Here is a 14,856-nt window from a genome sequence, read left to right on the forward strand (position 1 = left end):
GGACCTTGATCAGTTTGTTAAAAGGCTTACAGGCTGTGGTTGCCCAAAATAGTGAGAGGCCGGACTCAGTGGCTCCATGCCTCACCCAGTCCTCTTCTCCTAAGTGTTGGCTTTTGGACAACTATTAGGATCCAAATAAAGACTCAGAACATGAGTTCTTTGGGTCAGGGCTTGTTCCCTTTCTGTTTTCTTCTTGTCTTTCTTTCCAGTAACTGTGTCCCTTCCTACCTCTCTCCCCACCTCGGTCCCTCCTCCTTTTCTGCACCATAAAGTTTGGACTCCTTCATGAGTTGATTGAGTTCACTAACTTGGCAGAAAACTCCTTTTTGTGGGGCTAGTTTTTCTGCCTTGTCGCTCAGGGAGGTGTGAGTGAGTTGTGGGAGCAAAACTTTCCCAGGGTGGCAATGGGCTACTGGATCTGTTCCCCACATCTCTCGCAATCTCAGACCATGTGTTAATTGCAGAGCTATAGAAATGGCTCAATTGCATTCCTAACTCTTTAGATCTAGAACAAGGGGATGATCTCCACCCCAGACTGGCTTATCTGTAAACTTTAATATAGAGCTGGGATCAATTTGTCCTTAAAATGAATCAGTCCAAATATGTAACTTACATAACCAGTTTGACTCACAGCATTTACTCAGTGAGTTAAAACACAATTTGCCTTTTCTTTCTGGAGCTCACATACGATATTTCTAGAATTGTGCAGCTATACGTATACATATATATATGGAACAGATGCATTAAAGGCTTCATTTTTACAGATTTTTTAGAAAATGTTTTAAAAAGGGAACATTTTCCTATCCAAGGGAAAAAAGCCCTCCCCCATCAGATTTCCCCTTGCAAAACACCTGAACTGAGAGGAAATTTGAATACTTCTTTTGTTCTAGTATTAAGTGGAGCTTGTTTTTCAGTTGCCCACTTGTTAAATACCACCCCACCCTTTAGCTCCTGGAATGCTGCTGTGCTGCCAGATAACAGCAGAGCTCCTGTTTCAAAAAGACAAAGCCTGGGGCAGAGGCCTTCTGCATCCTGGTAGCTGCCCTGGTCCATCACACAAGGGCTCCAGCCTTCAGCTGCCACCAGGTCTGCCCCGACCAGGCTGTCAAAGAACTGAATGTTACAAAAGCAATGCTTTTAGCTTCTAAAATAGAGGGGAGCTTGCATTCCTTTGCAAAGATTTCTCTGCCTGAACTACAAGTTATTACAATATAGTCTAAAAGTAGACTTGTACTGCCTCACTCATGTTGCAAGGTTCCTTTTATACAAGTTTTGCAGGAGAAAAGTTATAAGCTGAGCTAGAATGAAAATGCAAAGGAGTCCTAAAAAAAACAGTAAATGGAGAAGAGGAATAACTCATAAACTTACAAGCTGATTTTTTTCTCAGTGCCCTGGTTATGGCTTAAGTAAGAGTTTTAGCTTTTACTTAAGAAAAAACAATCTCTGGCCCTGCTCAAAAGAGACTGAAACAAACCGTGCTACCTCAAGAGAGCCTGAATGAGAGGGTAAATACTTACTGTTTTATTTCTGAAGAACAATAAAACAATTTTCTGCTGTGTTCAGCAAACACCTAATGATGAGCCCAGTGGTTTTCTACACTGGTACCATCAGCAAGTCATCAGGTTGCTCTCACTTATCAAGAAAAGAAATCATTTACTGAACCTAAACTTGGTGTTCAGGACCTGAGATCCCCTCTGACAGCAGTGGATTTGCAGGTGGAGCCACAAAAGGAAATAAACAAAAAAGCCTCTGTGCAGTCATGGCTTTGTTCTTTGCCCACACAGGGTTCTAGCTCTCAATGCAAAAATACAATAAAATTATCTCTATTTTGGACCGTGATCCTCTGGCATCGAGTACTATTGGCAGTACTTGCATTAGCATAGTTCAGGATGCCATCAGCTTCAGAAGGGCACGGGCAAACATCTTGCTGTGTAGGAGAGTGTACTCCCAGCACGGTGCGGCAGGAGGGGACTGCTGTTCTAGAAACGCTAGGGGTTCCAGTAGGGCAGCACGCAGCAACCCACTCATCTTAATTGGCAGATACTGCTTCTGTACCAGTTCAGCTCAGGCAGAACTTCCTGGCAGTTATAAACAGTTATAAATTCCCAGCACAGCCTGCCATTTTCACCCAAGCAACGTGGGGAAAAGCAATAGACCATGAGCTGGTTGCAGAAAAGAGATAGTCACGGTTCAGTTCCTGCCCTATGTTAGCCAGCACAGACGAAATAGCACTGTGACAATGACCTGGGCCAGGAAAGTGGATGGTGTATCTTACTGTGCATCCAGATACACACCACTGCCCTGATTCTCAGGAAGCTCTATTCAACACTAAAGATGCACTGACTCAGCTAAGCGTGAGCAATGCTGTGACAGATTTGGCTCACACTTTGTGTCAGCACAACCTCTTTAGTTTAATTTGGGAAAGCTTTTAAATATTATAACCACACATTGCAAGAACATGGGTTCTTCTCTCAAGCCTACACAATTCCACTTCTGAGATGTGCATGCTTTCAGAAAGATCCTTAAAGATCTATTTAAGATAAACACTTCTGATAGCCTGGAGAAACACAAGTCAAAACATGCAAATTCCTTCTGGCTGCCTTCTAGCAATTACACTGTCTGTTACTGCACATCACTACTCTATTTCAGCGTGAATCACTAAACTCTTCAGCTTCCTACTTTCACCTTACTGAAAAAATAGGCCTGAGTCCTTCCCTGAGCTAATGAGCTAGCAAATACACCTCCCTCAATAACACTGTTTGTGAAAACAGCTGTACACAATTACTGATTTGCCAACACTTGCAGTCATTTGTTTCTACAAGCAGAGCACATGGCTAAGATGGGAAAGTGTTTGTGTGTGGAACAATACAGAAACACGAGCAGCTTCTTGAGCCAGCGAGCCCCAATCTGCTACGTAAGCCACCAAACTCAGACACTTTGCTTCCTGCTGCCAAAAGGGTTATCCCATCCCCCTGCGCCAGCTCTGGTGCTCAGTGGGCTCTCTGAACTGATTCAACTCACTAATCCAGCACAAAACTGTTCACCCCTTACTAAGGCATTTCAGGATGACAATCCCAACGTTCATTGCCAAGCGTATTGATACTACATATGCTGGCTTGACTGATAGGTACTTGCTAGCAAATGATCTATGATTACACATAAATGTCTCTCCTTAAAACAAAAATAGCTTTCAGGATTGTGCAATCTACAGGAATTCCTAAAGTTGATGTGACAAAATCTGGTGGGAAACAACTTACATTGCAACTACCTATTCCCAGCTGGCATCAAGGCTCCTTGGATTGTTAAACACTTCCTTAGTGCTAAATCTAAACCTGGCGGGCCTGTCAAACGGAGGAAAGCAAAGGTAACGCAGACAGTCGCCCTCCCTATCTTTACACACACCAGATCTGCAGAATTTTGCCTGCTCTACAAGACTCGTTTTGCATGCACTGCCTTGATACTCTGACTTATTTTATTTACTTTACCACGTGTTGCAAAACACCAACTGAAAGAATCACAGAATCACAGAATCGCTGAGGTTGGAAGGGACCTCTGGAGATCATCTAGTCCAACACCCCTGCTCAAGCAGGGTCACCTAGAGCACGTTGCACAGGATTGCATCCAGGCGCGTTTTGAATATCTCCAGAGAAGGAGACTCCACCACCTCTCTGGGCAACCTGTTCCAGTGCTCTGTCACCCTCACAGTGAAAAAGTTTTTCCTCATGTTCAGATGGAACTGTCTGTGTTTCAGTTTGTGCCCATTGCCTCGCGTCCTGTCGCTCGTCACCACTGAAAAGAGTCTGGCTCCATCCTCTCGACACCCTCCCTTCAGATACTTGTACACGTTGATAAGATCTCCTCTCAGCCTTCTTTTCTCCAAGCTAAACAGGCCCAGCTCTCTCAGCCTTTCCTCATAAGAGAGATGCTCCAGTCCCCTAATCATCTTTGTAGCCCTTTGCTGGACTTGCTCCAGTAGTGCCACATCCCTCTTGTACTGGGGAGCCCAGAACTGGATGCAGTACTCCAGATGGGGCCTCACCAGGGCTGAGTAGAGGGGGAGAATCACCTCCCTCCACCTGCTGGCAACACTCTTCCTGATGCACCCCAGGATACCATTGGCCTTCTTGGCCACAAGGACACATTGCTGCCTCATGCTTAACTTGGTGTCCACCAGCACTCCCAGGTCCTTCTCCGCAGAGCTGCTTTCCAGCAGGTCAACCCCCAACCTGTACTGGTGCATGGGGTTATTCCTCCCCAGGTGCAGGACCCTGCACTTGCCTTTGTTGAACTTCATGAGGTTCCTCTCCGCCCACCTCTCCAGCCTGTCCAAGTCTCTCTGAATGGCAGCACAGCCCTCTGGCGTATCAGCCACTCCTCCCAGTTTGGTATCGTCAGCAAACTTGCTGAGGGTGCACTCTGTGCCTTCATCCAGGTCATTGATGAAGAAGTTGAACAAGACTGGACTCAGGACTGACCCCTGGGGGACACCGCTAGCTACAGGCCTCCAACTAGACTCTGTGCCACTGATCACAACTCTCTGAGCTCTGCCATTCAGCCAGTTCTCAATCCACCTCCCTGTCCACTCATCTAACCCACACTTCCTGAGCTTGTCTATGAGGATGCTATGGGAGACAGTGTCGAAAGCCTTGCTGAAGTCAAGGTAGACAACATCCACTGCTCTCCCCTCATCTACCCAGCCAGTCATTCCATCATAGAAGGCTATCAGATTGGTTAGGCATGATTTCCCCTTGGTGAAGCCATGCTGACTACTCCTGATCACCTTCTTTTCCTCCACGTGCTTGGAGATGGCTTCCAGGATGAGCTGCTCCATCACCTTTCCAGGGATGGAGGTGAGGCTGACTGGCCTGTAGTTCCCTGGGTCCTCCTTCTTGCCCTTTTTGAAGACTGGGGTGACATTGGCTTTCTTCCAGTCCTCAGGCACCTCTCCTGTTCTCCATGACCTTTCAAAGATGATGGAGAGTGGCTTAGCAATGACATCCGCCAGCTCCCTCAGCACTCGTGGGTGCATCCCATCAGGGCCCATGGATTTGTGGGTGTCAAGTTTGCTTAAATGATCTCTAACCCACTCCTCCTCCACCAAGGGAAAGTCTTCCTCTCTCCAGACTTTCTCTCTTGCCTCCAGGGTCTGGGGTTCCTGAGGGCTGGCCTGAGCAGTAAAGACTGAAGCAAAGAAGGCATTCAGTAACTCTGCCTTCTCTGCATCCTTTGTCACCAGGGCACCCACCCCATTCAGCAAAGGGCCCACATTTTCCCTAGTCTTCCTCTTGCTGCTGATGTATTTGAAGAAGCCCTTCTTGCTGTCCTTGACATCTCTAGCCAGATTTAATTCCAAACGGGCCTTAGCCTTCCTCGTCGCATCCCTGCATACTCTGACAACGTTCCTATATTCCTCCCAAGTGGCCTGTCCCCCTTTCCACTTTCTGTAGACTTCCTTCTTCTGGTTGAGTTTTGCCAGGAGCTCCTTGCTCATCCATGCAGGTCTCCTGCCTCCTTTGCTTGACTTCCTACTCATAGGGATGCACCGCTCTTGAGCCTGGAGGAAGTGATGTTTGAATATTAACCAGCTCTCTTGAACACTCCTTCCTTCTAGGGCCCTCACCCATGGGATTCCTCCAAGGAGGTCCCTGAAGAGGCCAAAGTTTGCTCTCCTGAAGTCCAGGGTTGCGATCCTACTTGGTGCCCTGCTGCCTCCTCGCAGGATCCTGAACTCCACCATCTCATGGTCACTGCAGCCAAGGCAGCCCCCGACCTTCACATCTTCCACCAGTCCTTCTTTGTTTGTTAGTACGAGGTCCAGCAGCACACCTTTCCTTGTTGGCTCCTCCACCACCTGTGTCAAGAAGTTGTCACCAATGCTCTGCAGGAACCTCCAGGACTGTTTGTGCCTAGCTGTGTTGTCTTTCCAGCAGATATCGGGGTGGTTGAAGTCCCCCATGAGAACCAGGGCCTGGGATCGTGAGGCTACTTCCAGCTGTCTGTAGAAGGCCTCATCGACTTCCTCATCCTGATCAGGTGGCCTGTAGTAAACACCCACAACAGTGTCACCCATGCTAGCCTGCCCTTTGATCCTTACCCATAAGCTCTCAACTCGCTCTTCATCCACCCCTAGGCACAGCTCCATACATTCCAGTTGCTTTCTCACATAAAGAGCAACTCCACCACCTCGCTTTCCTGGCCTGTCTTTCCTAAAAAGCACGTAGCCATCCATGACAGCACTCCAGTCATGCGAGCTATCCCACCATGTCTCTGTAATGGCAATGAGATCATGGCCCTGCGACCGCACACATATCTCTAGTTCTTCCTGTTTGTTCCCCATGCTGCGTGCATTGGTGTACAGGCATTTCAGGGAGGTGATCGAGCATGCAGGTTTCCCAGGAGGGGTAAAAGAGGGTCCTCCATAGCCACATCCCATGCGCACTTCCCTGGCTGCATTCACCTGTTGGAGGCATCCCGACTTGAGCAGTCTTTTGCCAGCTACCCTGGCACTATAACTCTCCCCTTCCCCCGTCCTTCCTAGTTTAAAGCCCTCCTTACCGGGTTGGCCAACCTGTTGGCAAAGACCCGCGTGCCCCACCTCGTGAGGTGGATCCCATCTCTCGCCATCAGTTGTTGATCTTCAAACAGGGTCCCATGGTCGTAGAAACCAAAACCCTGTTGCCAACACCAGCGGCGCAGCCAGTCGTTAACCTGGAAAGTCCGTCTCCTCCTCCTCTCATCCATCCCCCTCACTGGCAGGATTGAGGAGAAGATGACCTGGGCTCCCAGACCCTTGACCACCATCCCCAGAGCTCTGAAATCCTGCTTGATGGTCTCCAGTTTGCCCTTGGTGTCATTGGCGCCCACATGGAAGAGCAGCAGTGGGTAATAGTCCGAAGAATGGACGAGCCTAGGCAGTCTTCGCATGACATCTCTCACACGAGCCCCCGGCAGGCCACAAACCTCTCTAGACAAGAGGTCAGGTCGGCAGATAGATGCCTCCGTCCCCTGCAGCAGGGAGTCCCCCACAACAATCACCCACCGCTTCTTCCGGGCGTTCCGGCAGGGCACAGGGTCTGTTGTCCCAGGTACTTCCCTGGCAGCCATGCCCATCTCCTCATCCTGGAGGGCACTAAACCTGTTCTTCAGCTTCAGGTCTTCAGGAGGAGTAGGAGCCTTTCTCCTCCCACGAGCAGTGACCAGTTTCCAGTCTTCTTCTATGATGTTATGATGTACCGTTTCACACGGCACAGAGCCCTCTGGCAACTCCACTGCTGCAGGGGTTTGGGACTCCTGGAGCTGTACAGTCTCCGAGAATACCCTGTCTATCTCTTGCTCTGCTTCTCGGATGCTGCGCAGCCTACTGACCTCCTCCCGTAACTCCCTTACCTGACGACACAACTCGCCAACAGCAGCACACCTCCTGCAGGAGAGCTGGCTGCCAGCCCAGGCCTCCCGGAGAGGCCCCAAGCACTCCCTGCAGCCTGAGACCTGTAGAGCTGCATCTACTGGCAGAGGGTCGGTCTGGGTACCAGCCTCTGACACAGCAACTCCAACAGCCACTGGGGAACGCGCTGTGCCGTGTGTCCCGTCCATACTTGAGGAAACCTACACCACAGGGAACAGAAACGAAGGTCCCTTTGCGCGCCCTTCTGCGCGAACTGCTGCGTCTGTTCGCTGCCTCTGTTCGCTGCGCTCTGGGAGCTGCGCTCTAGGCCTGGCTCTTATATAGGCCTCTCCCTAGCACTGACTCACAGGGTGCTTGACCACCCTAATCAAGGGCCACTGGGATCAAAGGCCCCAACTCCCTCTGGCCGGGGCAACCAAGAGAGCTTGTTAGCAGCAGCCACTCCTAGCTAGAGCTTTTCCCATGAGCTTTTCCCAGGAGAAGTCAAGGCCTCCTGCAGCTGTCCTTGCCTAGCTTCCCCTTTCCTGTTCACAGCAATCACCTGCTAGTTCCTCGGGGGTCCTCAGGAAGCCCACAACTTCCAACAAGATCCTCAAGTTCTAGTCAGAGCCCAAACACTGCTGCGCAAACTGCTGCGTCTGTTCGCTGCCTCTGTTAGCTGTGCTCACAGAATGGTTGAGGTTGGAAGGGACCTCTGGAGATCATCTAGTCCAACCAAAGAAGGAGAAAATACTCTCATTGACCATAGAGCTTGGGTCACCATCTAAACTTGACAACTTTTCTCACATTTCAGTACCTGCTGAAGCTTGTCTGCACACTGTGTTATTCAGAAATAGGTGCCCCTGAACAGCTCTAGGTATAGATCATCCCTCATCAGGCAGTTCTTCCCTGTGGAAGAAAAGGTGTACAGCCTCTACATTTGCAATGAAAAATACTTGTGTACTGTAGTACAGTTAGAAAAAATGGGAATATGATGGGACAACTATACACAACTTCTTTACAGAAATCATGTAAGTGAAAATCATACAATACATATTAATAACTCAGATTAAACAAAAATGATACAAATTTTTATCATTCTATTAAATGACATTCTGAATTGGTGACAATTCCATTAGTTGCAGTGAATACCTTCCCCTATTAACAGTTTATTCATTACAAATACATCTAATCAAACTTAATGATTATGGACTTCTTAAATCCCCTCTTTCCCCGCTCTTACTCCTTAGACACAAGCCACCAACCTCAGAACACAAGCCTTTTAAAATATAAGTTCTGTCATGCTCTGGAGTAAGGGATTTATTTTTTCATTTATTATGGAAGAGTACGATGAACATTGAGTTAGCAAAGGACTATCCCACATGCAGGGATCCTCTTGGAAAAAGAGACCAGCTTGGGTTTTGGATTTTGAGACCGTAAGCTGAATAATCGTCCTCTAAGAAAGGAGAAAGTAGTATCTTAAGAAACAAAACAAAACAAAAATACCAAGACTGTATATTCCTAAGTATAATCTATGGACTATGTGTAAAAACTTGCAATTCAGCAGTATACCAGTGAGGTGTTATATACCTGCATTGTTAATACGAAGGGAAATTTACTTCAGTACTCCCTTGCCCTCGTGGTCTACCTGTGCCTACCCCAAAAGGCCTCCCACCTAGCCATTGCTGCCTCTTATTGTATGGGTGTTACCTAGAGACAAAAGTCATCAGAAAACTTATCTTCAAGCACAAATACTGTTACATGGTAAAGGTTAGACATGTGAACGTGTGACTCAGCAATCACATATATCCAAACAGTTACTGTCATGTTAGAAATGCTTCAATGCCCACCACAGATTCCACAGAACAACACTTAGGTGAGCAGAAGCCTGAAGCCAGGCTCATGAAAAGTCCAGAGAAAGCAATCAAAGCCTGTGCCTGGCACCCAGCTGAGGAGCACAGTATGTGCAATATGCTGCACAGAGGGAGAACTGGAGCCAGAGGGAAACGGCCTTTCTGAGGGCTCAGAGGAGCTGCTGAGATGGAGATCACCATTACTGATACAGATCTTAACAGCACTGTCTGGGATCAGCAGCAACCAGTAACAATGTTTAACACAGATCCAAATCCTACACAACACTGATTTTTGATCTTATTAAATATCCCTGGGTTTGGCTGTCTTTGCTGTCTAGCAGGGGTAAGAGCCAATGAAAGAATCTTACACAAGGGAACTAAGTGACAAATGAAGAGAAACAGGAAAAGTAAAAGGAATGGTTAACGGTTTTTGAGGTGAGTGAGGACTGCTCTTACCTGGAGCAATCTCCTCTGGTCCCACCCTAAAACAACCATTTCATTCCATCTAGACTTCCTTTCTTGTGTTTCCTTCCGGTATTTGAAACATCCTTACAAGCTCTGAATAATAAACATGAGGGAAAAGAGAATCTCTACTTGAGAAGGCAAAAGACCTGTCTGATGTCTGCCTAGGAGACACTTCGAAGATAAGAGCCTTGGTTCCGAATCTCTCCACTTTGCTGAATGGAGAGCTAAGTGCCTCTGCAGACCAATTCAAAGCCCTGAAATAAGGCCAGTTACTGCTTAAAATTAGGTAGTGTGAAAACCCTGCTGAGAAATACCTTAAAAGCAACTTTGGGGCCTCTTTTAGAATTGTTTTAATGAAGATAAGAATACCAGTTACCCATAAAAAAAAAAAGGCAAAAGGCACAACATCTACATTATTTTCAAATATTTAAAAGAGAGCATCAGGCATTAGAAATGAATGGCACTTATTCAACAACCTGCACTTAAAAATTTACTTGTTTTCTTGACAACTTCTATTCCTCTGGGCTATGGAATTTACTGGCAATATCTGAAATATAGATGCATTACAGTAACACCTAGCAGCCTCTAATTATCATGTGTTGCAAAGGACCTCTGTGCTTGATATGTAAATTCAGCATTTTCCTAATGGTGTCAAAGTAACTGTTCTTACCAATAACCTTAAACTGAGAGGTTTTTTTATGAGTTACTTTCTTTTATTTAATTCTCTTCCACAGATCATCAAGCTCTTGTCTTAATTTCAGAACACTGTTCTACTTACCTAGGTCAATAAGTATTGCATGTTGCTGGGAAGTTAATTGTTTCAGGAGCTCTTTATAAGGGGTGTCCTTTGGTTGTTGTTTGCTTGGAAACTGATGTTTAAGATGGTATTGCTCCGCTAGAAACTTCCAAATCTCTCCACGGTGGTGACGTGGCACGCCTGAGAGAAGAAACAGTCATTAAAATAGTAATTCCCACTCACACTAAGGGTCCAGCTACAACCCAAGCCAACAGGCTTGAGGAAGTGAAAGATCTAGCAGATATGGATCTCTTGTACCACAGAAGCAGATCAAACCACGCTGCTTATACTTTTTCAAACAATGAAAGATGTGAGCATTTTAACAGGAGAGATTTAAGGTGGAAACAGGGTGAGCTGCCTAAGTGTAAGGTTAGCGCTTCACATCTGCTACAGGAGGTTTCAGCAGGGCAGCAAAAAGTGTAATACAGGAGGACAGCAAAAAGAGTAATACTTTTCTCTGAAAAGCTCTATGCTTTTCTCCCATTTTTCCATGTCAAAATACATAATAAAGTACTGCAAAAGAACTAATCAATATTTTCCCCTAATACAGCACAGTGACTGCTGTTGAAGTAAATCTTAGCAAGTTAGGATTCACCGTATCAGAAGCATAAACAAGTACAAGTGAGGTATGATCCAGGGACTACCACAAATGGCAGATAATCAGGCAGTAGTGTATTTCCGTTGTTGCTATTGGCTTGCTGAATGACTGGCACAAGTGTTTTAAAGCTTGAATTTTCTTCTCTGTAAAAAGGGATGAAGCTACTTAATTATTTCACACGTTTGGGGAGCCTTCATTTGTATCTATATGCAAAACTCTGGAAGTAACAAAAAGTTTATTATTACACACATACTTCATTCAGCATCAGACAAGCAATATTAAATCAGCTACACAAGAAACTGATACACTAATTTTTGGCAAAGTGTTCTGTCTAGTCGACAATGTACTGGAATCAGATATCAGAGTTTGAAGCAAAACTTATGGCTTAAAGTGTTTTTGGAGGGGTCGTTTCTTTGGTATTTAACCTATGTTTTGGCATTTAACATATGGATGACTACAATAATAAAAGAAACAAAAATCAACTCAAGCATACAACTTACACGGACAATTTTACTATCTTATATAAGCACAAAAGCATATTAATTTATCTCTAATACTTATTTTTACTAGACTATCATAATCTACAGACAACTGCTTTAAAATCAAATGTTAGCAGAAATGTATGATATCTAAATCCAAACCACAAGTGTATTTAGAGAATGTTTCTACAAATTACTTAGGGCAGTTTAAACTTGATTACTGAAAAGTCTCCAACACGAAACAGTGAGGAAAAATGCTGATTCAGCCACCAAATGACCCAGGTTCTTGTCTTCAGTTACATTTCTAAAATTCCATTAGTTTCAGTGAGGCTGAGTGTGCAATGTAGGGTAGAATTTGCCTAATAGTGCACATTTTGTAGCTACAAATCTACAGACGAACTGAAGCCCTTTTAGGGGAAATGGTCCCATATTAAGTTCATCTGTGTATGCTGCACTGCACATGTAATAAGAGTGTTTAGTTTAATATTTCTTATATAAAAGATATATTATATTTAAACAGCTATTATAACGTATATTATAGGTCAATACAATATATTTATTATCCTAACTTAACCCCAATGCCTACTAAATCCTACCTTTCTTGCTTATTTGCCTTGCTTATTCTTATTTTTACGTTTTTTTGTCTAAACTAGAATTTGCTAAAATCAATTTAAATGCATTTTTCATTTCTGTAGATAGGAAATTTGACACCACTTCACTCTAAGAATTCTGGTTTGCCACAATTGGTCTCTACAGAGAGCTATTCATAACATCAAGAGCTATGAAAGACTCCCCTATCCACTGGCTACTTGTGTTTATTATTAGCAATTCATTAAGCAGGACTTTTGGCACTACTCCAAGTCTTTTAACTTATATTTTGAACTCCAAAGCAGGCCAGCATCACCAGCCTATCAGCAAAAGCAAATTTTTTCTCATGTTCAAATACTGACTGGACAGAGCCCTCTATCTACATAAAACAAGAAAGCTCATTACCACAAGTTTTTCCTTACTCTGCAGAGATTTGTGCTTGGGTCATCTGGTATCGTTAAGAAATCTAGACCCACCTCATCATCATAAATCATCAACTTAGTGTAACTTACTTGGATGATAAAGTAATGGCAGGCTCAATATTTAAAATATTAAATATCTGCTAGTTGTGAATTCTTGCTACCTCCCTCACATTGGAAGGCTTTATATAAAACTATAAAATCTCCTTGGAATGGCCATCTTTGCTATCTGCTACATACAGCACCAAGCATGAGGACTTTGGATCCAACCATGGCACAAGTAACTTTGAGCAATGACCCAATGTCTTAGAACATTTAAAAAACACCCTTAGGTTACGTTACTTTTGATGTAGTGGAGAGAGGGGCTGGTCACAGCCCAAGAGTTGTGAGGAAGACTGTCAGGGGTATTTGTAAGTAACGTGCTTTGCTGTATTCAGAAAAAGGTGGTTTTACGAAGATATCAATGTATACTGTTTGTATATACATATACTAAACAGGCTAGAACAGAGAATATCCAGATAACAGTGTAGACAGTTTCTTCAGTTCTCTATGCAGTCCTTTCTTTTTAAATAAATTTTAATTTATAAAAATCAAGTTGCAACAATTGAAATGCTTCAACTCTTCACTCTTCTCCTGTAAGAAGTTTCATTCAAAAATGAATGGCAAGTACATTAACTTCTTCTGAAAGGGAATGTTACTTGAATATGCATAACCATGAAGATAACAAATGTTTTTACTTGCTTAGTTAGCAAGCTGAGGAACACCTCCAGTAAGAAGCTGGTTATAAGAAGTGGTTAAGAAATCACCCTCTTCCTTTTCTAATATAATTTACATGTATTTCAACATCTCAGAATAACAAGCTATGCTTACCTTGCCCAACAGCAGAATGTATTTTTTCCACATCAAATTTAATCTTTGACCTTCCAGGTGTACTCAACATTTTTTCCCAAATCAAAGTTACATCTTTTAAGCATGGTGTGATTTCTTCATAGTCAAGTTTCAGACGTCTGTTCTGCAAATTGTTTTCTGAAGCTAGGAAATGGTATCATGAATGCACCAGTTAATATTGTTTAATATTTATAAAATGGATTCATTTCACTTAGGACTTCATCATGCAAAAAGTCACCCTGCAAGATGCCTAAAACCAAAGCCTACAATTCTGAAACTTTAAATGTTTAAATTGTGTGTTTTTTCTAAAGATATTCCACGTAATAATAATTGTGTATGGCCTGTTTAAGTGCAGTACCTTACAGTTAGATAACTTTTAAATCTGAAGATTTAAAAAAGCAAGATTTTCTTAACAGGATTTTTCACTTTACCAACTCTTAGAAAAATTAGTGCACAGAAGCCCTGCACCAAACAAAAATACAAAAATAATGCAGTTACCTATTTATTATGCATACAGTAATAATTTTAGTAATGCCAAAGTAAAAAAATTACTTTAAAGGTGATCATTCATTTGTCTGTTTTTATAGTCAAAGGAAAAGTTCAAAGGGGAAAAAGGAAAGTTCAAAAGAGACTGCAGAAATTTTAGGAGCTCTGATCACAAATATGAAATGTAAAATGGTATTTGATTGCATCTTCCTCATTTTAAACTCTCCAACTGAAAAAAAAATACTATTGGGAATTAGAACTGTTACTGAAACTTGACTACATGAATTCAGGCATCAGAATAAAAAGTAACCTAATTGTATTGCTAAGTAAGTAGCCCACAGGCTGGACTAAGCACTCTGGGAAGCCATATCCAATGTCCAAGAGAGAGGTTCCCTCCTTCTGGCCAAGAGGCTCAGCCCAAGCTTAAAAAAGGATTTCGCATTTGGTATACCGACTTTTCCACACTCCTGGGCCCTATCTCTACACAGCTATTCTTCCTCGAAGACAGTCCTTCCTGGAAGGCAACCCTTTCTGCAGTTTACACAAAGGCAGAGAAGAATTGCCATTTTCACACCAGGTACCCACCCCTTAAGGGATGCAGGTGGCCCCTCTCTTCCTCAGCATCTAACATCAGCCAGATAAACACTTCTGTCCTTTTCCTCATTCATATCTTTAGGCAGCAACTTGCAAAGGCAATCACTTGTAATTCTGTAGAATAAAATGTGTATTCTTGGTCAGGTGCATTTTGACTTGTCAAAACTGCCACCACGACATTCGCTGTGGCTATGCATTTGGCCACAGAAAACTTTTGGTTAAGAACTACTGTGACTTCACATTTCTCAAGCTCCTTCTCATCGCATGTCAGAATAAAGAGGCTGAAGAAAAAGGTGAAGGTGATGC

General features: G+C 43.9%; 1 protein-coding gene across 10 annotated transcripts in view; it reads right to left on the reverse strand.

Moving 5' to 3' along the window:
• Window positions 1–14,856, reverse strand: part of TBC1D1 (TBC1 domain family member 1) — a 130,561-nt gene that overhangs the window by 12,655 nt on the left and 103,050 nt on the right. For all 10 annotated transcript variants that reach the window (XM_067298148.1, XM_013949504.2, XM_013949507.2 and 7 more), the window contains 2 exons: window positions 13,453–13,614; window positions 10,481–10,639 (listed from right to left, as the gene is read on the reverse strand). In XM_067298148.1, the coding sequence (XP_067154249.1) occupies window positions 10,481–10,639; window positions 13,453–13,614 (321 nt within the window). The remainder of the gene's footprint in view (window positions 1–10,480; window positions 10,640–13,452; window positions 13,615–14,856) is intronic.

Source organism: Apteryx mantelli, chromosome 5 (assembly GCF_036417845.1).
Source record: "Apteryx mantelli isolate bAptMan1 chromosome 5, bAptMan1.hap1, whole genome shotgun sequence".
Classification (NCBI taxonomy): Eukaryota; Metazoa; Chordata; class Aves; order Apterygiformes; family Apterygidae; genus Apteryx; species Apteryx mantelli.